This window comes from Fringilla coelebs, assembly GCF_963513975.1.
Source record: "Fringilla coelebs genome assembly, chromosome: 11".
In the NCBI taxonomy this organism is placed as follows: Eukaryota; Metazoa; Chordata; class Aves; order Passeriformes; family Fringillidae; genus Fringilla; species Fringilla coelebs.
This window is the reverse complement of record NC_140037.1, coordinates 18,062,662-18,084,712: the sequence shown is the minus strand read 5'-3', so window position 1 is coordinate 18,084,712 and position 22,051 is coordinate 18,062,662. Positions and strand designations below refer to the sequence as shown.

The following is a 22,051-nucleotide window of genomic DNA, read 5'->3' as shown; positions in this document are numbered from 1 at the left end:
TGGCTGGGGGGTGCAGCCCACCTGCAGCACCAGGAAAGAAACGAGAACTCAGAAGACATTGAACACATGGGGCACTTTCTTGGAATCAGGAGCTGTTTACAAGGATTTGGCCAAGCTAATAGCAACCCAGAGCTAATGTCATTGGCCTGGGAATTGCTGGGAAGGGAAGTGAATTTTTGAGAGAGAGCACTTGTACATCGTGTTTCTTCCGTCACACAAGCTTTAAGGGGAAATGCTAATCTAATTTCACTAATTTCTGTTTCTTGAAGTGGAACAAGGTTATGTTTTGATGACTGTGTGATTATCTGATGTGACAGAACACTGGTGTGAATGGCTGGGGGAGATCACATAATCAGCTTCTGAGTGACATCCAAAAAGTACTTAGTAAAATACACTCTGTTGAGTCAGATCTGTGAATTAGCTATGGCTGGACCAAACAAGAAAGGCTCAAGCAAAAATTGCTTCTTTTTTGAGTGCACATCGTTGAAAAAAAAGCACTTTAAGACCTTTCTTCTTCGTTTATCTACTTTTTGGTCACTTGCTCTTAGTTGGGTACTGAATTTCATCTCCTTGAATGCTAAGAATCTTATTTATCACCAGAAAAAATGGTAGCACACCTCTCTGGCCACTTTTTTGTCAGAAGATGAATGTAGAATGTAGGCTCAGCAGAGCTGGTCCCTATGAGCAGGGTCTGAGTGACCATGGGGGCACATGGGGACTTTACTGTGTCACCTGCAGATAGCCCAAGATGAGTAGCAGAAATGGCAGAACAAAGAGTGCCTGAGCTGTGGTACTTGAAGAAATGACACTTGAGAGAGCATCCTGTGCTGTGTGTGGGAGGAAGGTGGGTACCTGGGGGGACAGACTGCAGTGCCTCACCTGCAGCACTGTGTGGGAGAGAGCAGCAAGTTCAACCCAGAGCAGAGACACTGGGATAAAATACTGCATTTTAATAAACCAGGTAGCTAGCCAACATGTCTGAGACTTTGAAGGCTTTTTCTTCTTGTGTTCAGATACAAAGCTATGAGGAGTCCTTTCAGTAAGGAAGAAATGGGCTGACTGTGTGACTCAGGGGGCTGTGTCTGTGTCCAGGGGGAGAAAGATGTCATCTACATCACATTTGGGGAACTACAGTTATTCATGTCTGCTTTAGTTAAATAGTTGGGGTTTTTTTAATCCTGCATAATTAGAGCCTCAGGAAGTCTTGCATGTCCAGTTCAAAAAATAATCCTATCAGCAGTTTTAGCTTGGGTTTTCAACTTCTCTCAGGGTATGTTCCCCAAAGCCCAGCTTCTCTTAAAATGTTTTGTGTAGGAGACTGTTTGTCTGGGACAAGGCTCTACTGCCAACCATAGATCAGGGTGTGGAAAGGGTTGGGCTTTAATCATCTTTGTGAAAGCTGACACATTTCCCTCTTTGAGTGACACAGCTAGCAACTTTAACAAGTGGTTTTTTGCTTGTTTGCTTGCTTTTAGGCAGGCAATGTTGCTAAAATCTTCTCAGGGTCAGCATGGGCAGATGGATCCAGGCCATGTGCACTGCTACCCCACTGGCAGCTTCAGAAATAAGAAAAATCAGCAAAAATCAAGTTTTAATGTCTTACATAGACATTCTTTGCAAGAACGGGCAAAGAATGGATGTCACTGCCCCCATCCTCTTCCTCGGCAGGATGGCAGCTGGTGGTGGCTCTCAGAGCCCTAGATGAATTTGCTACACCAGGTCTTGCAGCACAACATTTAGCTTTTTGCTCCAGACAAGTTCCACCACAGCAATCAGCAGGGTGGAACTCGGAATCACAGTCAGCAAGGGCCCCACGGGTGGGCATGCCTCTGCCTGGGACTGAAATGAGATCCACCCAGCTCTCATTACCCTACTGACTCTGGGAAAATGAAGATTATCTCCAGCTCTCATTACCCTAGCAGAGAGGGAGTAAACTGTCACTGACATGGAGCTGCACTTCCAGAGATGGGTTCAGCTGCAAGGCGAATGTTTCAGCCGCAGCAGACAGGTCTTTGTTGTGATGGGATGAGGCTGTAGCAAAACTATCCCATCTACCTTTCTCTCCCAGCTTCAGTAGAAAACAGCTCCCTGTCTCTCAGACACATCTGCCTCCTGCTCAAAGATACTGTTTCCCTGGTGCAGCTGTTGGAACCATGTGCTAAGGCATGGCTATTGAATAAATCCCAAAAAGCTGCTCTACTGACTAATTAACACCTATAACAGAATTCACTAGGTCAGTAGATTTCCCTTTATATGTGTTTCTTATCCAGAAGTCCTTCTGGTAATAATTAACAAGCACAGATCAATCCTGTGTATCACACCTAGATAATTCTTGGAAGTACTTTTAAAGATACCCTACAGAGCACTCTCAGAATGTCTCTTGGCTGCCAGTCAGAAGTCACCTCCTTGGCAAACACAGTGTGTGCTTTCAGAACATGACTTTTGCCCATGAACTGGACTATTGCAGCAGAAATGTGAGCTGAGAGAGTCTGTGATGCTCAGCATGACCTGGCAATGGGCACTTGCAGCTCAGAAAGGCAGCTGGGTCCTGGGTGCATCAAGAGAAGTGGATGGGGACAGGGAATGGGACTGGAAAGATCCATACAGCCTTTCTCCTTCCTTCACCCATAACCTAACTCAGCAGTGAAATGGACTCGTGATGTTTCAGAAAGAGGATCCTAGATGACAAAGAACAGAATAAAAGGAAGTGTTCTTCACTTGCAGTCTGGTCCCAGGAGGGTGGGAGTCTCTTGGGGAAAGGAGGACAGACCTGCACTTCTGGGAGAATGGGAGAAGGTGGGAGGATAGTGGTGTTTGTGATGACTTTCATCAGCTGCAATGGTGAGTAAATGCTTCCATGTATAAGGAAAAAAATCAGGGTACTAAGAGGATAGCAAAAATCTTTTGAATTATAGCTTTTTTTTTTTTTTTTTTTTTAATTGACAAGTCAGTTAGGAAGTCTTTAGCTTATTGTATTAACCACAGAGGCTGAGAATTCATGAGAGTCTCCTTTGGCATCAGATACAATGAGGTGCTTTCAAGAGTGCAGCTAACGGGGCAGTATTGGGAAAGTCCGCTTCCCTGCCCCAAGGCAAGAGGAAAATACAGTTTTTTTGGGACCCTTGGCAGGGACCCACAGTGGTGTCCAGCTCTCAAAGCAGTCTTGGTGAAGCTGGAATATTCATTCTAAATTTAATAACTCATCCTCATTGTTCTGTTAGCATGGCCTTGGGAAGAAGAAGAAGAGCTGTGAGACCAGGTGCTGGCACATTTGATTCCCCTCGGTCTCTCCTGCCTAGTGACTCTCTGGTTGCATCAGGAAAGCTGGGACTGGGACCTTGGCTTCAGTTCCTATTCCCCTGAGTGAATATATCCTTTCTCAGGGCATGTATGACACTGGCAGCAGCAGAGGATCGTTTTGGGAAATAGGAGAAAAGTGCTCTTACATGTTGTATGCAAAAGCACAGGATTGCTCCTAACATTTAGAAAATTGGGTTGAAATATATTCTCCATTTCTTCATTAAAAAAACCCAGCTTTGCAGATTACTAGGATCTGCCTCTCAACCAACTTCTTGCGAGCTAAAGCTGCTTAATATAACCAATGTCTTTCTGGGGAGGGGAAAGGAGAGAAGAATAAGGGATATTGGGAGAGATGAGCCAAGTCAAATGAAATTTGCAGGTGATTTTCTACTTACAAGAGGCCCGTTCCAGAGGAGATGTGGGATCCATGGGCAGGCAGCTGGAGAAATTGGGAGAATGTGTGGAGAAAATCTGCCTGCTTTTCTCCTGTGCCTACCTGAACGCTTGGCAGGGTGCTGATCTGGGTCAGGTCTGAAGTTTTCCAAGGCTAAAGCAAAAGGATAGGTTTTGATCCACCATTCCTAATCCAGGTTCAGTACTGCAGGGAATACCCCCTAAATGTCCCTGCCCACAAGGAGACTGTCTGTACCAAGAAAGAATTAAGAACTGGCAAGTGCCCAGAAAGAAACACAATAAAAATAGCCATGAGGTCAAGGCAGATGTTCACTTCCCCATGTCTGATGATGTGGGCTGGCTTGGTGCTGTGGTGTGCAGCACATCTGAGACCTGGCCACGTGCTAGCACCTACTGCCCGGTGAGTCCCGTCCGTCTGGAGGACATTTCCCTCCTCTTCTGCATTCTCATTTCTTCCCTCCCACTGCTGTTTCTGCAGCCTTCCTGGATCTGTCCAGTGTCCACCAGGTCACGGGCACATGGATGGGAGCCACCACTGTACCGTGTACCTATGTGCCTTCAGAAGATTTCACACAGCAAACGCTCAGCTGGAGCGTGGAGTGGGACTCCAGCACCTCCACCATCTTCCGGAGGGACAGCACCGGTGACCACATCCTGCTCTCTAAATTCCGAGGCCGTGTCAGCGTCCCAAAGCACAACCCAGGGGATGCCTCACTCCTCATTCAGAATCTTGAAATGCCTGACAGTGGACACTACACTTGTCAAATCATCTGGAGGTCGAGAGATAACAGCTTGATAACAAGAGAGGTGACCACTACAGTTAAAGTTGTCAAAGGTAAATCCAGCAGTAAAGTCCTGCTCTTGTGCAGCCAGGTTAGACCCAAAGAAGGTAGGGGGGACCAGTGCTGGTGTGAATAGTCTTTCACACCACACTAGGTTGGGAGTTGAAGCATCTGCCTCCCTTGCTCTGATGGCTAACCTTCAACACATGGACATGTAGGACTGAACTGGGGAAGGGAGCCACTTAGTGTACAGCCCAAGATAGATCTGTTGATGGGCCAGTTGAACCCATCATGTTTGAGATAATATCCAGGTCTGGTTCTGTGAAGGCAGCCAATATCCCTGTGGTTCTTGTAGCAGGTGGTTATTGTGTGAGCCAAGTCTGTCTTCTCCCCTTCCAAAGCATCCTCAGTGTGTGCTAGAAAAACTTCCTTCTGCAAGGGCGCTACCCACCCCAGAGAGCAGGACTGTGAAAGGGTGGCAGCAATGGTGGCACAGTTGGTGTAACCTGGATTAACACACAGGTTACCTGAGCTCATCCTGTGCAGGGAGGCGATGCTCAAGCCGAGCTGTTCCCTCCTGGGAAGGCACCGCCAGCAAGAGCGACAGCAGCTGCGGCACGGGGACCGTCCCCAGCACAGCCAGGGCTCCGTGACCTGAGTCCCTCTGCTTTGCGTTGCAGTGGCCGCCACCAAGCCCATCATCAGAGCTGCGGAGCCGGGGCTGACGCTGCCGGCCGGAGCCAGCACCAGCCTGCGCTGCGAGGCCGGCGGGTCCCCTCCCATCAGCTACCGCTGGTTCCGGAGCGGCCCGGCGGGCACAGCGCGGCTCCTGAGCAGCGGCGCTGAGCTGGCGTGGCGCAGCCTGCGGCCCTCGGACAGCGGCACGTACTTCTGCGAGGCAAGCAACAGGGTCGGGGCCGGCGCCGTGCAGCGCAGCGATGCTGTGCACCTGACGGTCACAGGTGAGTGCCGGCAGCACAAATCCTCCGCGGGGCAAAGGAACCGCATCCTCCTGCCCTGCCCTGCCCTGCCCGGGAAGAAGGAAATGCCAAACGCCTTCAGCACTCTGACACAGCTCTGCCCGTGGCTCCAGCCTGTGTCCTTCTGCATTTCCTGTGTTCAATTTCCTCCTCTTTGAGGAACTGCTCTTTTCTGATGCAAAAGAGGATTTTTACTTCAAACATTCATTTATTTATTCCTCTGTGGGTTTTTTGAAGTTCTGCCTGGCTCTGTAATGCTGCCCACTGCAATTCAGCAAGTTCAGACAAGGAGTTGGGGCTTTATTTTGAGAAGCGGGAACAAGTGAGTGGTAATTCAGTGGCAGAACAAACCAAGCTGGCCTTTGTTTCCCCCACCAGCTGCGTGTCTCAGGGAGACACACTGCACCTCATTCCAGGCTTGACCCCTCCAGGCTCTGCAGGACAGTGGGACAGGTTGCACTCAATGGCCTCAGAGGAATTTTTCAATCTAAACGATTCCATGATGGGTGCCTGGTGGAAAACTTGCAGCTCTCCTTGGCTGCTCACTGGATCAGCACAGCTGTGAAGCCCCTGATGGCAGAGCCAAGCACAGGCACCTCCCAGTGGCCTGGGAAAGAGGCAGAGCCTGCTGAGCTCCCAGGCACAGAGCTCTGGCTGAAGCCCTGTGCTGCTTTTCCCAGCAGTCCCAGCCTGGAGGGAGCAGCACAGGAACAGGGCTCAGTGCTGCAGCTGCTTCCCCACGCTGCTGGCACAGCATCCCCCTCCTGTCAGCTGGGAGGGGGCTGCTTCCTCCTGCTCCCACCAGTGGGGAATTCTGTAGCACAGCAGCATCACCGTGGTGGTCACACCCCTGTGTGAGCCTCCCCCTCACCTTGCAGATCTGCCCACGACAGCAGCCTTGCAGAGGAGTGTGGGAACCACGGGGGGACACCACTCAACCACCGGTCAGGAAGACAGTAGTGACATGGAGCACACAGTGACAGGTGAGTGCCCAGGCCAGGGTTATTCACCTCTGTGGCAGGAGAAGACCAAGGCAGGGAGTTTGCTCTTCCACAGCCAGACCAAATGCCTATACTAAGTATGAATTGTGTCTTGAGTATTACCCAGAGAGGCAACACCAGAGGCTGGTACCCCTATTTGGGAATGTGCCTGATGATGGGAGGGGACAAGAAAATGTTTTCTGTGTCCCTCAGGGACCAGAACTGTTGAGGCTGCAGAGCTTCAGCAGGCGGTCGCCTGGGGCAAGAGGCCTGAGGCCTCCACACCTCAGGAAGTTTATGGTGCAGCTGCTGGCAAAGCCCCCCAGGCCAGCCAGGGAGTCACCATAGGGGAGAGAGAGTGAAGGTGTCCTCTGGAAATCTGGGGAAGTGCCAGCAGGGCAAAGCCAAGGCATGCCATAGCCAGGCACGATGCATCATATCAGCCAGGGCTACCAGGAACCTGTGGGGCAAAGGTCAGGGAGGGGAACATGAGTGCCAAATGCTGCCCCAGGCCTGCTGGCAAGACACACAAAGGATAACAGGTGAGTCTAGGCTGGCAGAGCAGACCCCATTTTCCCGATGCCTAGTGGAAGTGCAATGTATCCACCATTCTCCACTGACAGATCCAGTACCAACAGCACGGGTCTCCAGGATGGATACTGCTCCAGTGGGGCCTTTCGCAGCCACAGGTGAGTGGAGTCTCATACTGGAAAACGCCAGATTTGCACTGGCAAGGGCAGGGTGGCAAACATCATCCCAGACCAGCTCCACATCTGGCTGCTGTGCTTGTGGCAGATACGGCTGCAGTGCCAAATACCTGGCACTATCCAGGCAGGAGCTGCGCTCCTGACTCCCCCCCACACACCTCTTGGTGCAGGTGTTTGCAGCCTCAGGTTTGCTGTTTATTTTCACGCAGGGATGCCCCATCCCTGGAAGTGTCCAAGGCCGGGTTAGACGGCGCTTGGAGCAGCCTGGTTGGTGGAAGGTGTCCCTGCCCACGGCAGGGCGTGGAGCGAGATGATACCTTTAGGATCCCTTCCAAACTGAACCATCCCGGCATTCTGTGACTGCCGGCAAGTGGCTGAACCCCCGAGTGGCCTCGGCCCCTTTTCGGTTAGGATTTAAAGGCCGTCCAAAGCAGGGGGGGAGTGGCGGCTCCCGGCCCCGTGTCGCTCCCCGCGGTGACAGCGCTGTCCCCCGCAGGTTCCCCGCGGCTCGCACCGTCCCCGCTGCTGTACGGGCTGCCGGCCGCGCTGGGCGGCGCCGCGCTGGGCGCGCTGCTGGCGGCGGCGCTGGGCTGCTGGCGGCGGCGGCGGAGGAAGGACGGTGAGCAGCGACAAACCCAGCGGGGCCGGGCGGTGGGGGCAGCCCCGGGAGGAGGGGACGGGCGGGAGGTGGAGGGCCCGGTCCGAGGTGACGGGAGGGAGGGACACTCCCATCCCCGATTGATCCCTTCCAGAGAGAAGCCTGTGGGAGGGTTATTCCCTAAATGTGGGAACAGAAGTTGGGTTTTGTTCTGTGACGCATAAAACAATTCGATGCATATCTTAGATTCTTCTTTTCTTTTTTTTTTTTTTTTTTGCCAGAACCTCTCTATGAAGTTGCTTTGTGAGTGCAATTTTCTACTTGGGATATTAAGACTGAGGGCACTGTACTGGTATCTGCTCCTAAAAAGCCTCTTTGCTCAGTGAAAAGCAAAGATTTATTTGCCTTACAGGGAGAGGAGCTGAACACCTTGGCAGTTTAGTTAACAACATGAGGACTTTACACATGGTCACAGGAGATAGCCATACGGTTCTTTAATATGGTAGAAGAACTGAAGGATACTCTGGGTGCTTTGCTGTGCCTGTCACATGCCATGGGAAGCCTGTTCTCTGTGGGAAGTTCTTGCCATTATTTAGCAAAACAAAAGAAAGAAATTTTCAGCTCTTCCTTTAATTTCCCTCTACACTTGCCTTTCTCTATAAGAAACATGTCTTAGTCCTTGGCCAAGTATTACTTTGCAGATTTCCTATTAGCATGTGATTATACAAACACATCTTCTGCCCTATCCTCATCTCAATCTTCAACACCTTTATACTGCTTTCCTACTCAGAGACACACCACAGCCATCTGTAGCAATTTTTCTCAATTATTGCTGGTATTTACTTTCCAAAGGCTGGACTGTCTGCTGGTAACTTTAGAGTATAACATGATAATGCCATGAGAGTTTACAGTACCAGTATTAACCAGTGCTTATTTTTGTGTAATTCTTTTAACATCACTTTCTAGTGTCTTTCAGAGCCCCTCCAGGCTCTCACTAGAATAGTATGAATTTTGCTGTTCCACAGATTATGTGGTAGATCTTGCCTCTAAGATGTAAATGAAGTGCCATCTGCTTTAGTCATCCCTCTCACTCATGTCTCTCTGTCCCAGCCGCAGAACTGCAGATGTCGCCCTGCTGCACCCTGAGGTGGAAGTCCCTGTTAAGTGCCTACAGGAGGAAACGTGCTCTGGCACTGAAAAGACCACCATGAAAGACAGGAAAAGCCCTGAGTATCAAAACCTTGTGACTGCAATGGAATCTCAATATGAAATAGAAGGAATTTTGTAAAGTACCAGCTTTTCCACATGAGCAGCCATGCAGGGCTGCATGTACTGAACAGTGAACTCAGCAGAAGGAAACTCTTCCTCCTCTTGCCCCTCTGTTCTGCTCTCACTGCTTGCTTTAACCCAGAGGAGCTGCATAACCTTTTGGTCTTTGGCAGACCAGGCCCTGCCTGTAGGAGCAGAAACCCCCAGCCAAGTGTTTGTGTACCCACTCATATAGAGCAAGTTGTTTCTGAGCAACCGGAAGGACCCAGGGCAGGAAGAAAGATCTGAAGGAGTGAGAACATGAAATTCTTTAGCCTGTAAATCCAGGTGTAGTTGAAGCAATGCTGCCAGTCAGTAACACTAGCAAGGGTTACTCTCCAATGTGTGTTCCTGTTAAGACATCCCAGGCTGCAAGGAACCAGGATTGTGCTGGAAATGGAGGTCCTCTGGCTTTTGCAGCTCAGCAAATACTGGTTGTACATTCTGCCTGTGCTTGAGTCTTTTGTTTTTTTGTTTTTTTTTTTTTTGGTTACAGCATGGTAAAGGGACCACAGAGGGGAGGTTGATGTCCCAGGAATGCCATTTTTGCTATCGGAATGGAGCTCAGTGCTCAGAGAGAGAGGGAATGAGTGTCTGAACTGTCACCCACTGGTTTTCTCCTGGAAAACAAGAACTGATATTGAAGGAAATGCTGGCATTTAATTTCTACAGTATCGGGCCGGAGGCATGATGAAATAAGGGAAATTATGAGGCATTTGGATAATGATTAAGAGACCTCTCTGAATACAACAGGCTGACACCAATTTACGCTGGGGGATGTAAGTCAATCTGTGTGATAACAAAAGCTGACCTGTTGTGCAACATGGATGCCATTCCTGCCTCCAGCTGCAGTGCATTCCCTACAGTACACTGTTGCTCAGCAGCCTGATTTGCCTTGTCACAGTTAATTGTTTGCATCTTGCCTGGACTGCAGTGCTGCTGTCAGTTCTGTCCTCTCTGTCTGTGCCTCCAGCCAGTATCCCTTTGTCCTCCAGGAACTTGGCAGGGAGGAGGAATGCCTCTTGGCTTTAGCAAACCAAATTTGTAAGAATTACTGGCTTTTTTTATATCAGTGGGTGCAGCAAGGAAATCATGGGGAAGCAGCTGATCTTAAGACACACACACCTTCCTGCTTGGCCCTGACTTCACCCACAAGGCTCATCTCTGCTGCCATGAATCATCTCTTTTTGGGTCAGCAGGCGAACAGCAGGGTCACTTTGCTGTTTGTGGCCTGAGTGCTGTGTAGAGCCACACTTTTACCTTTACAGCTCTGAACTGCAGGATGTGAGGTGGGAAAGATCAGAGAAAAAAAATCTCCTGCCTATATTGTGATTGCTTCACAAGCACGGTGACAGGCATGCAGGGAGGGCTGTGCTGGCTGTCAGGCTGCACTCCAGGGAGGCAGACAGGATCCAGTCTGTCCCTGTGGGACTCATGGCAGCCAGCCCTGAAGACGCCATGCTGCAGAAGCTGCTGGCATCAGCAGTTCCAGGAGTGGTGCAGAACAAAGGAGTTGAGGAGAATGGAGAGCTGCAGCCATGCTCATGCAGGGCAATAGCATATGGTGCAGGGTCAATACTGGGTGAGAAGGGAACTGAAAATTTCTCAGCTTCCCCATCCTTACCTCAGCAAATCTAGGCCCAAAACACATGACATGGCACTCTCCTTTTCCCCCCAAATAACATCCTCATTCATTTTTAATTAGCTTGGTATTTTGTGCAAGTTTTCCTGCTGTAAAAAGCTCTGAGCTCCAGGTTCACTCATTGACTATGTAACATCATGGTTTTTCCATCTTGTGATTCCTCCCAGCACTGATCTGCTCTGACAAGGTCTGGACACCTTCCTCAGAAGACATGAAGCCTGGGAGAAGCTACAGAGGAAGAAGGCAACAGGAGTTATGAAAGGGGAGCAGATGGACCCAGATGGACCAGCTCCCATGTACTCCATGTTGTCACTCCTCTAGTTAGGGCAGCAACAGGACTTTGGTCACAAGTAGCAGAAGAGTGGGAACATTAGAAGCCTGTCTCCAGTGCTGAGGTGTTTTTCCCTGGGTAACAAGTGTGTGATTATTTCTTTATTTTACTTTAACATGTTTTCCATGTTTCTAGTAAAACCTGTTGGCAACAGAACATTTTTCTTCTGAAAGCCACAGCGGGTTCTGCTGTGTTGCATCACTATCAAGCCAGAAAACTTCTCCTTTCCTTGCACTGTGCTCATCTGCTGAGCTCTGCTCCAGAAGGGAAGGAAAAGCTCAGCTTCTGCCCTGAAAGGACGCTGCCTCTCAAAAACACACTAACTCAAGTGGCCAGCACAGTGTCATGAGACTCGCAGTTCCCCTTGCAGTGCCTGTCCCATGGAGGGGACCTGCTGGCTTTTACCACTGCTGGGTTTGTACCATACTTCAGAGCAGGGAGGTGGGAGATGAAATCCCAGAGAAATTTGTACCACTGTAATTTGATGCTTGTTCTTGTAAGAGAGGAAGGGCTTTACTTTCTTCCCCTTCACCCCAGTCATCTGGAAGGATCTGGGAGCTGAAGGGAAGAGTTATCTAAAAAGCAGGGTAAACTACTGGAAGCAAATATTGAAAATGCATGAGAAAACAAGAATGAAAGGCATAAACAAACCCTTGGCCAGCTGTAGTGCAAAGGAGGCTGGGTCTGTTGAAACCTTGAGGTTTGAGTGACAGCATGGCTTCGGGCTGACAGGGCTGTATGCTTCATGGAGGATCCACTGGGGACAAAGCAAAGCCTGAAATCATAGACCTTGCTCTCTTTTGAAGCTAACCTCAGTGATAAAGATCAGAGTGATGTCTGTGAGTCATGAGGAGGTGCTTGAGAGAGACCATGGGAATGTGAGTCACAAGGAGTAGGGCCATTTCTGACCACTTGTGGACCATGTTTGTCCAGAAGTGCACAAGCTATTCAAAAAGCAGAACACAATTTTCTTAGGCAATGATATACATTCATGGGTTCCAGCTTAGTACAAACTCCAGCTTCTTCAAAATATTTACTAAGAAATAGTTGCAATAAAAAGCCCAAAAGCTTAGTATTCAAGTTTATTAATACTCTCTAATATTGCAAAATTTTATGGTGGTACTGTCCTAAAACTAGTCAGTAGAGTCTGGAGATTTTTTTTTTATTCTTGAGTTTTCCATGTCAAATGTTTTCAGAGTTTGACTTGTAAAACTGGGCTGGATGCTGCACCCATCATTCCCCTACACTGACATATCTGAAATGCTACAAGTCAGTTACTGCAAACACTTAGCAATCATTACATCTTCAAGTGGGATGATTTAGAGGGAATTACTTTAATTAAATAGCAGAATAGGCAACCTTGCTGCAAGTGCTGACTGCCCTAACCATGCAAAAACAAGAAGTCTTCTCCAAATAGCAAGGCTCCCAGGAGAGGCAATGGACTCCATGGCCTAATTTAAAACAGCTTGAACCAACATGCAGGCTAATGGGCCAGAGGGAAGTTAATGAGCAGCCTCATTAGTTTGTACTCCATATAAAATGATTACTACATGTGCAAAGGCAAGATTCTTTATTATGGATAATGCTGCCTTTAGCCATGATGTTGTGATTATAGTTGCCAGCATCCTTGTTAACTGAGCTTAATTTACAGCTGGCTAGTTAATGCTGTGTAAGAGAACAGCATTGTATTTGGATGCAAATAACAAGGACCCAGGGCACAATTCCCTGTCTTCACAGTGCAGAGAAGTTGCACCAGCACCACTTCTGCTCTGATTTACTGTTGGGGGGATACCCCAACAGATACTTCCAAAACCGGGGTGGAATGGAAACTTGGCAGCAGAGGATCCTTCAGGTGTTCTGGAGCAATGGGATGGACTACTCAGTACCTCGGTGGGTTTCTGGAGGAATGCCGATCCTGGAGAGGAAGGTTCCTGCCAGAGCAGGAGGAAAGGGCTGCACCCTCGGCATCGCGTTGCTCAGCAGTGCCTCACTTGGGGTATTTGACAAACTGACACTCTGCACACTGAGTGTCGGACTCAGCTTGTCAAATACACGCAGTGCCACACTGCAGCTCCCGGGGTCACAGTGGCTTCGCTGGATGTCAGCCTGAGCACACAGAGGGAAAAGAAGCACAGCAGCTGTTGTTAACTTCACAGGCTTTTTCCAGTTAGCAAAAAGCATCACTTCCCATATATCCCCCTCCTGCATTCTTTTTTGGGTGAGAGAGAACCACACCAGCAGACACTGCCTTCTGCCGAGGAAAATATCCACTCTATTAATTCAAAAGTCAGAAAAAGAAGTACAGCTTTGCCCCTGGGCATAGACATAGGCGTTCATCAGTGACTCTGTTGGAGGCTCATCCATTTGGCAGAACACTATAAAGATTATGATGCTGAAAGAAAACCAAGTTCCACAAATGGAAACAATGAATTCTTCAGAACTGAAGTGAAACTTTCTCTTCCGTTGACAAATGAACCCCCTTCTGCTTCATTTCTAGCAAACAGAGAAAGCCTTTCCTGCAATAAGTGGAGCTTTCCACCTCCAAACACTGGCATAATCCAGCCTTTAAGGGTGAACATCATATTCACACACACATACACACACTCTTCTTGCACAAATATACTGTTATTCCTTTGTTCTTTTAACAGGAGTGTGCAGGAACTGCAGAAATGCACCTAAAGAAAACTAAATAACGAAACATACACAAGAGATTATGTTGCACAGTATTATTCTGTTCTGTGTCCTTCTCAGATGCTGACTGTTTAGAAAATCAGTCTAGAAACAGATTTGAAATTCTGATACTGTACAACTCTCCCAGAAAAATCCATCCTGGCTCCTAAGTCACACACCCATTTGGCATAACACTGTTTATGTCATTCATACTTCTTGTGGACATGTCCAGATATAGCTCAGTTTTTAGCGTGGTGTTTTAGCTTCCTTACCAGTCCACGGATTTTAATTTCACATGACCAGCTTCACCAGTTTGTGAGAAAGTAGTCATGCTATTTTTAGTATCAAAATAAAGACTGAAATGTTTGTAATTATATTTTTAAGGTAGACCATTAAAGACACTAAAGTAGAATTAGATTAAGTATATTAACAGTATCATACAGTGGGCAATTCATCAACCATTTCTACCTCTAACTTACTTGACTATTTTACACAGATGATCATAGGATTCCATCTAATATCACATACAGAAACATACCTGAAAGGAAAAGGTTTTTTCAGGTGAAAGCATAGCAAATACATGTTCTCCAAAACCAGAAGAGAGTAGAGTAAGACTTAAGAGCAAGAAAACAGCAACAGCTTTAAAGGTAAAATCTGTTTCTAAACTGAGTCACTACCAGGCTTTGCAATTCTGGCATTCCCCTGTCTCCACCTTTGCCTTGGGTGCAAGGAGATAGTGACCAGTTGTGTGCTCTGCCTCCTCATTCCAAATGCAGTTCAGCCATGGCAGATAAAACTATCTGGCAATGGATAAAATCAGCATATGCACTTCATAAAGATAAGAAAACTATGTTAATGAGCTGATTTAAGATCAGCCTGCTGGAGTACATGTGAACCTGTGATCCCCCAAAGGATTCTAAGCCATTCCAAAATGTGGGGAAGCCACTAGAGAAAGACTAAGCAGGCTCTTCCACGGGTATCAGTGACCAGATTGCCTTCAGCCTCAGTGCTGATGTCTAACAGGAGCAGATCTGCCCTTGGAAGGGGAAGAAGAAAACAAGGCAGCACTGCTTCTGCAATTGAAGCTTAAAATAATCCCCCGTTGTGGCTTTCTGAGGGGAAAAACAGCCACTTAAAATGTTGCTGTGAGGGACAGATAAGGGGTGGGGACACAATGGAGATAATTCTATCAGCAGATGGGAATGGAACTTGCAACTCTACCCATAGAGATCATATCTGATGTGAATGGATTTGTCATTGTCAGAGCTTCTGGTTTCAAGCTAAAGTGGGTATTAGCAGTAAAAGCTCAGTGTTATAAAACTGGGCAATCTACTGAATACTCTGAAGGCCAAACAGAAAGAATTGTTCTTCCTGCATTCTTAAGTCAGTCCTTTACCAAATTCACAAAAAGTCCCCTCCAGGCTGTACATCATCGCTCAGGTATTTTTACAGGGCTGTCAGACTGTTCTGCAATTTGTAATGAAAATAAATGAAAAGTAAGATTATTGGATAGATTCAACTCTAAACCTAGTAACAGCATTTATGGAAGTGTGGCTGTGTGGTTTTCACATGCTGAGTAGCAGAGCCCTAGGATGCAGGCTGCAGCCATTTCAAGGCATACATTCATTTTGCAGGATTTGAACTGGAATCAAGGGCATCTCTGTTCTCCCCTTGGTGAAACACAAATCACAGCCTGAATTGTAAGCAAGAGTCCCCACAGATCTGTGGCAACAGGGTCTGCTGAACCCCTGGCCAGCTGAAACCTTGGCTTGTGCTTCTCCTAGGAGCTGGAAGCCTTTGTCACAACAGAGACAAATAAGGCTTTTCTCATGGCAGGCTTCCACTGGATGCTGTCCTGCTCCATACATGACCTTCCTATGCCCCCAGCCCTGCAGTGGACACTGCAAGGAGCTTTGCCAGACAAACACTGGCTCACTTCAAAGCCCTCAGGAACGGCCTGATAATCCCCCATTACCTTTAGGTCACCCTCACATGCTCCCACAGCCCCTGCACCCCCTGCAGCCCCCGTCCCTGCACAGTGGACTCTGTCCCCATCCCCAGACACCCAAAGAGGGGAAGAGAGTAAGTGCAGTAAACTTTCATGTGCTCTACTGAAACCATGGGGACAGTGAGAAATGGAGCTGAAGAGAACGCTCGCACACGGCTCGGACAGGGTCTCTCCCTGCTTACACCCTCCTCCATCCCACACCCTCCCCTGCTCATTGTGAGCTGCCTCATCTACGACTAATTTAGATCAACATCTCCCACTGCCAGCAGCTCACAGGCAGCATGTGTGTCTGTGAGCTGAGGGAGCCCACACACATGTACCCTGCTGCTCAGTAGGGCTACATATCACTGCTAATCATAATTCATCTTCATCAAGGAGCCAGGGCACACTGCTCCCTGGCTGGGACCAGTGGCGTTCCATCCCCGAGCCTGTCCTCCCCAAGCACACCCAGCCGAATGCTACCTCATCCCTGAAAGAAGCCACCAAAAAGCCCCTCTGGCTTGGGCAGACACAGCCCAGCACCGAAGGGAAGCAGCCCAAACCCAAACAGGATTAAGACCCCTTGAAGTTCGAGGTGCAACACGGGGTGGGAGGACAGCTTTCTTCACTGCCAGGAACACGGACACTGCACAGCTTTCGGTGTCCCAACACCCCCGGGCCTTTGGGATGAAGCCCCAAGGACACCTCCTCCCCTGTCCCCAGCCCCCTTCGCGGGCAGGACGGGGACCTGGCACCTACCATGGCGGGGCCGTGCAGAGGCGCGGCAGGCCGGGCCGGCGGCGGGGGCTCAGCGGGGGTCGTGCAGGAGCGCGGTGGGGGCTCAGCCGGGGCACACAGCTCGGTTTTGAAGGGGCTGCTCCTCCTTCAAGAGGAAGCTGCGAATGGGGAAGATAAGGCTGAGGTTAGATAACAGGAAATGTCTGGATGTGAGTGACAACACATCCAGGTTGTGAAAGCAGCTCTCCCCATCCTGCACGAGGCTCACGAGCGGGGTGAGGGTGAGGGCGAGTGCTGCGGCCTTTGCCCGGTGCGGCCACGACGCCTCAGGGGCTGGGCACACAGGGCCTGCAGCACACAGCCCCCGGCAGCACAGGATCGGCACCGGGGAAGCTGTGAGCAGCCACATGGATGTGGCAACTGTCCCCAGTCTGGACACCTCCATCTCACAGCGGTCAGGCTGTCCTGGCTGCTGAGGAGCCACACAGGGGACTGTGAAGGCACAAACAGCCAGAAGGGCTCTGGTTCGGGACACAGGCTCATGCCCAGGGGCGGATCTCTTACCCTGAGAGGAGTCTGAGTGAGGTGCAGGGAAGCAGAGTTCTGTCCTCAGCCTTTGCAGGAGGTTTTGTTCCAAAAGCTGCCCCACAAGGCTCAGCTCGGTTTTGAACTCATGGCCATGCCTCAGGTCTTCTGTTCCCTCGCACTCACATGAGCAGACAGGATTTGCTTTCCCAATTCCAGCACCCGACCAAGGAGCTGGCCTTGCCTCTGTGCCCCTGCTGGTCTCTCCACACACCCTCTGGTGTCCACTGAAGTCCCTGTCCTGGAGCATCCACAATGCCTGCACAGAAAAGTAAACACCAGTGGATAGTTCAGAGCTGTAACCAAAGCAAGTCCTAGAGTTTCTCCTCTCCTGTCCCCTCCCTGTACCACCCTCAGTATGAGGCAGTCTCAGGTGGCACCTAGAATCAGTGCTGTTTTCATCCAGCCTGGCCAGAACCTCAGCTGGCCCACACAGAGACCAGCAATCTACATTTGCCCAGGCCAGCAGCACAGGCTGGCCCCGCAAGAAAACTCAGCAATTTTAGAGGAATTCCTCATCTTTCTAGGCCACTATGATACACAGTACATTTTGTAAGGCCAGGATTCATTAAAAATATGTTGCTGTGTCTGCACCATCCCAAGCATGTTTGCCATCAGCTAGCCGTGATGGTGTGATGCATGCTTGAGGGACACTCCTCTTGTAAGATTGGTTTTCCCACTCCCAGCATTCAGCTGCAGCCCTTCCTTTCCAGTTTTGCCTTCCCACTGCTGTCTGGCTCTTCAACCAAACCCCACAGACACCCTCCAGTGCTGGTGGCTGGGGCCTGTCCTAGTCCAGCAGCTTTCAGTTACATTATCAGCGTGCCAGGTCTGCAACCACAGACTTTATGTTTCTGCAGCTCTGACCAAACCCTTAATCTGGAAAGCACTTATTTATGCCTCCAAGTAACTGAGCCCCCTGGGAGCACCCACGAGGTACTCCTGAGACTCTGTGCAGACACAGTAAGACCAGCCAGCCTGCCAACAGTCAAACCCATTCCCTGTGCCTGAGGAAAAGTCAGATAATGAGGAATACAGTTACTGTCCAGTTCCTCTTTCATTTGCCTGTGTTTTAAAATATACAGTAAAAGAGGAATGGACAGGTCTGGGTGGTTTTGTTCTGTTTTTACTTTGGTTTTAACTGGCTGCAAGGAGTAGGGCTGTTCATGTAGTCTCTGTAGTTTTTTTATGCAAGCCAGCATGAGCTTGAGTCCATGAAGGCTTTCTAGCCAACATGCCACCAGAAACCTGAGATTCATCAGCTGGGGCAGTGGGAGATCAAGCATCCTCCCCCAGCCAGGACACTCCGCTTTGCCTGCACCTGACCCCAGCCCAGTCCTGTGGGCCCACAGTAACATCCAAGGTTAATGACCCAAGGAAGCTGATTTCCTCTATACTTTGCAGATGTCACCACACTGCCCTACTCTGTGCAACAGCCTTGGAATCACACTCAGCATTTCCCAATGAAGGGACTGTTTTCAGTGCACTTGCAGTGCACACAGCTCTGTAGCTTGCTCTGGGAAGAGAAAGAAAGGAGGTAGAGAAGCTGTGGGCATCACGGACTGCCATCAAATAATGTTTCAGAGACTTCTGCATACTGCTCCCAAATGTTCTTGGAAAATTACTTGAAAAAAAGTGCATCCGTTTGATTAGCGTGCAGCAAATACTCTCACACTGCAGTCTCAAATTCTTGTACTTTTTACCTGTCATAAGGTAGGACATGAAGGATTAGCAGGTTTGTACTGGACATGGAAAAACTGGGACTCATTTAATATCTATGTTGCTCTGTGCAGATCAATCCACACAGACATGAAACAAAAAAGGACATGGAACTCTTGGAGCAAGTGCAGAGCAGATCAACAAAGTTGATAAGAGGACTGGAGCACCTCCCTGACAAAGACAGGGAAAAGAGTTGAGGCTGCTCAGTCTGGAGAAGAAAAGAGTGTGTAGAGAGACCTTACAGCAACTTCAGTATTTGAAAGACCTACAGATACTGGAAGCTGGAGAGGGACTCTTCATCAGGAACTGTAGTGACAGGACAAGGCGTAATGCAAATTGAAAGAGAGGAAATTTAGGCTGGATTTTAGGAAGAAATTATTTACTGTAAATGTGGGGAAATACTGGAACAAATTGCCCAGAGAAGTTGTGAAAGGCCCAACACTGTCACAGTTCAAGGCCAGGTTGAGTAAGGCCTCGAGGGAGCTGGTCTAGGGCAAGGTGTCCCTGCTCATGGCAGGGGGAGCTGGGACTAGATGATCTTTAAGCTTCCTTCCAATCCTTAACTTTCTATGTTTCTCTGATCCAAACTGACTTAACCAAGGCCAGGTGATTGCAGAATCTGGCCCTTGGTCAGCTTGCCTTCACAGCACACCAGGAGATTTTACATTGGGATGGCTCCTTGCACAATCTTCAAAGCCAATATACTCGTTTTGATGGAGGAATTAAAACTATGTATTACTACGTTAGGCCCAACTCCAGTCATCAATGACTGTCTTCCATTTCAGTTTGCTCAGTCAATCCAGTTCTGCCATCCAGCAGCATCCATAATTAAGTCCATCAGTTTTGAAGCCACCATATCAAGGAATGAAAAGACAAATTATTCATACATCAAATTCAAAAATACCAAACCCCTCTTCTGAAGTTTCTCCTCCCAGGTGAAGAATACTATTATTTACTCTGGCTAACTGTTAGCACTGGCTAACTGTTCAATTGTTTTCCTTCATCCTAAGTTCTTGGAGAGCTTTCAGACTAAATCTCAGAGAGCCAGTTGCTAGCAGACTCTCCTGACCTATCTGTGAGAACAGCAGGCACTGCCTTACCCTGCAGTGAGGTGTTAATGACCCAGGGTCTAACAAAGCCAGCAGAGACCCTTCCACCAGTTAGCTATAACACCACCCTTTTCAGTTTGTCCAGATGTGGGTGAGCCTTGACACTTGTCAGCATTACAGGTGCTGCTTGGGAGAAGCTGTGAGGCCCAGTGACAGCCCAGCATGGATGCACATGGGGAAAGGGTGAAAAGAAGGTGTTTATGTGAGCAACCATAGTGACCATGTGAGTGAGGAGGAAAGGGGAGACCAGGAGCAGCCCTGGGCTGCCACTGCATCACTTCCCTGTGCCTCTGGAAGCACTCATGGTGCTGGATTCTCCAGGGAGCAATATAGGGTGAGCATTTCCACAGTTCCTTCCCTCCAGAAGATGGCTAATTATGACAGCTTAGTTCCAGGCACTAAACGAACTTGCAATGGTGCAGGAAAATATCACAATTATTCCTTGAAGGCCAAGCTGTGCATGATAGAGGAACTCCCTTGGGACGTCTTTCATCCCTACATCTGGGTAGGGATCTCTTCAGCCAGCAAGGTTAGAGACATTTCATCCTCACTCCAGCCTGCCTCTAGAACAAGACTTCTCAACTGCCATGTCTTGTCAGCAAAACTCACTTAGCTGAACCCTGCCTCACTGGCCAGCCTGAACTTTGAGTTGTGTGAACATCTTGTTCCCATTTCCATTCTTCACCTCATTCAGAAAGAAAAACAAATCAACACACCACATGGACCTACAAGTTTTGCTGTCAGTGCCATCCTCCCTTCCTGCCCTCTTTTCTGGCAGGTGCACAGCAACAAGAGTCAGAGGCTGGGCTCCAGCAAGCAGCGGATATTTCTGTTCATGGCTGATTAAGTGTTTGTCACACTTGTTTTAGACCTCTGGTTAAGGGGGGGAAAAATGAGAAAGAGAGACAGAGGGAGAGAAAAAAAAAAGGCAGACACCAACCAAGAGGTTCAAAGCTGTTTTCAGACGGACAATGAGAGATAAGAAAACCCCACTAACTGTCACAGCTACTGAGTGACCCAGAAGACATCCTGTACCTCATACACTGTTAAGAATAGCATTTAGGGAACAGTAGTAGTGTTCATATTTAATCCTAAAGAAGTAGCAGAATAGCACCAACCAGAGGTCAAGTAAGTTCACGTAGCTTTGACTTACTCTTATTTAATTTTAATGAGTACACTTGGATTTTTATATGAGTGGAGAAAAACCAGACTTCCTTTTTTCCCCCAGGTCTGGCATACCTGTTCAGTTGAGACTAGTTCTCTGTTCATAGCTGCTAAGTAACTTTGTCTAGAGGTTTTGCTTCAAAATAAAGTTCTATTGCAGCCACTTTAATTCCTTAATTTCCTTAATTCTAATGCATCATTGAAAAAGAAAGCTACATTTTCCATATTTGCTCCATCAAAGGACGATCTTTTTTCTTGCAGTAATCTTATTACATGGCTAGACAAAGAGTAAAGTCTTACTCTAGGTCTTGATAGACATTATCTCTTAAAGAAATCATGAGCTATGGAGCTGCTTTATTCACTGCTGGTATCAATATAGTTACTTCTGGGAACAGAATCCAACCCTAGAATTCTAAAAAGACAATAATGGATTCATAAATGTATTGGGTTTTTTCATTAAAAAAATTTAACAAGCATTTAAGTTGTCAAAGACAAGATTGTGCCAATTCTTTTTCACATACAATGAAGGCAGAGAGCAACTGTGCTTCTGACACTCATCACTAAACATGCAGTAACTAATTTTTTTTTCTCTGCATATTACTTTCAGAAACCACACATCAGCCAAGTTTCTCTGCTGCCACTTTCTGGAGATCCTACCAAATGAATATCCTGGGTACAGAGCACTGGTGAAGGGTACAAGGCATGGCAGGCAAAGGCCTGTGGTGAACCTGCACACTCCTGCTCTGCAGCTACAGTCTCTGTGCTACACCAGGCTCTCTCCCACATGGGAATACAACGGGGAAAGCAGCTCTGCAGTGATGCTCTCAGACTGCCCTCCCATTGCTCAAGGGGCCAGTGCTGGTAAAAGCAATTGTCAGTCAGGAAAGAAAACCACATCAGGCCTTTCATGTTTGGAGATACCACTTCTAAAGGTTCCTGTCACAGATAACTGGAAACCAGGACTGCAGCTAGAGAGATACCAGTTGCCCAGTCTTTCCATTCTTCCTTTAGCATCTGCTGCTGGTGAGCCCCAAGTG

General features: G+C 48.4%; 1 protein-coding gene across 2 annotated transcripts; it reads left to right on the top strand.

Moving 5' to 3' along the window:
- The first annotated feature begins 2,715 nt into the window (after positions 1–2,715).
- On the top strand, positions 2,716–11,265 carry LOC311158050 (V-set and immunoglobulin domain-containing protein 4-like). Of its 2 annotated transcripts, XM_084213169.1 has the most exons (9): positions 2,716–2,841; positions 4,193–4,549; positions 5,177–5,458; positions 6,355–6,459; positions 7,080–7,145; positions 7,660–7,782; positions 8,043–8,064; positions 8,872–9,090; positions 10,879–11,265. In XM_084213169.1, exons 1-8 carry the CDS (start codon positions 2,787–2,789, stop codon positions 9,047–9,049), a joined length of 1,188 nt encoding a protein of 395 aa, XP_084069295.1. In that variant the 5' UTR covers positions 2,716–2,786; the 3' UTR covers positions 9,050–9,090; positions 10,879–11,265. The 2 variants fall into 2 exon arrangements, with proteins under 2 accessions (XP_084069295.1, XP_084069294.1); XM_084213168.1 differs by having other exon boundaries at positions 8,872–11,265.
- The last annotated feature ends 10,786 nt before the right edge of the window (positions 11,266–22,051 follow it).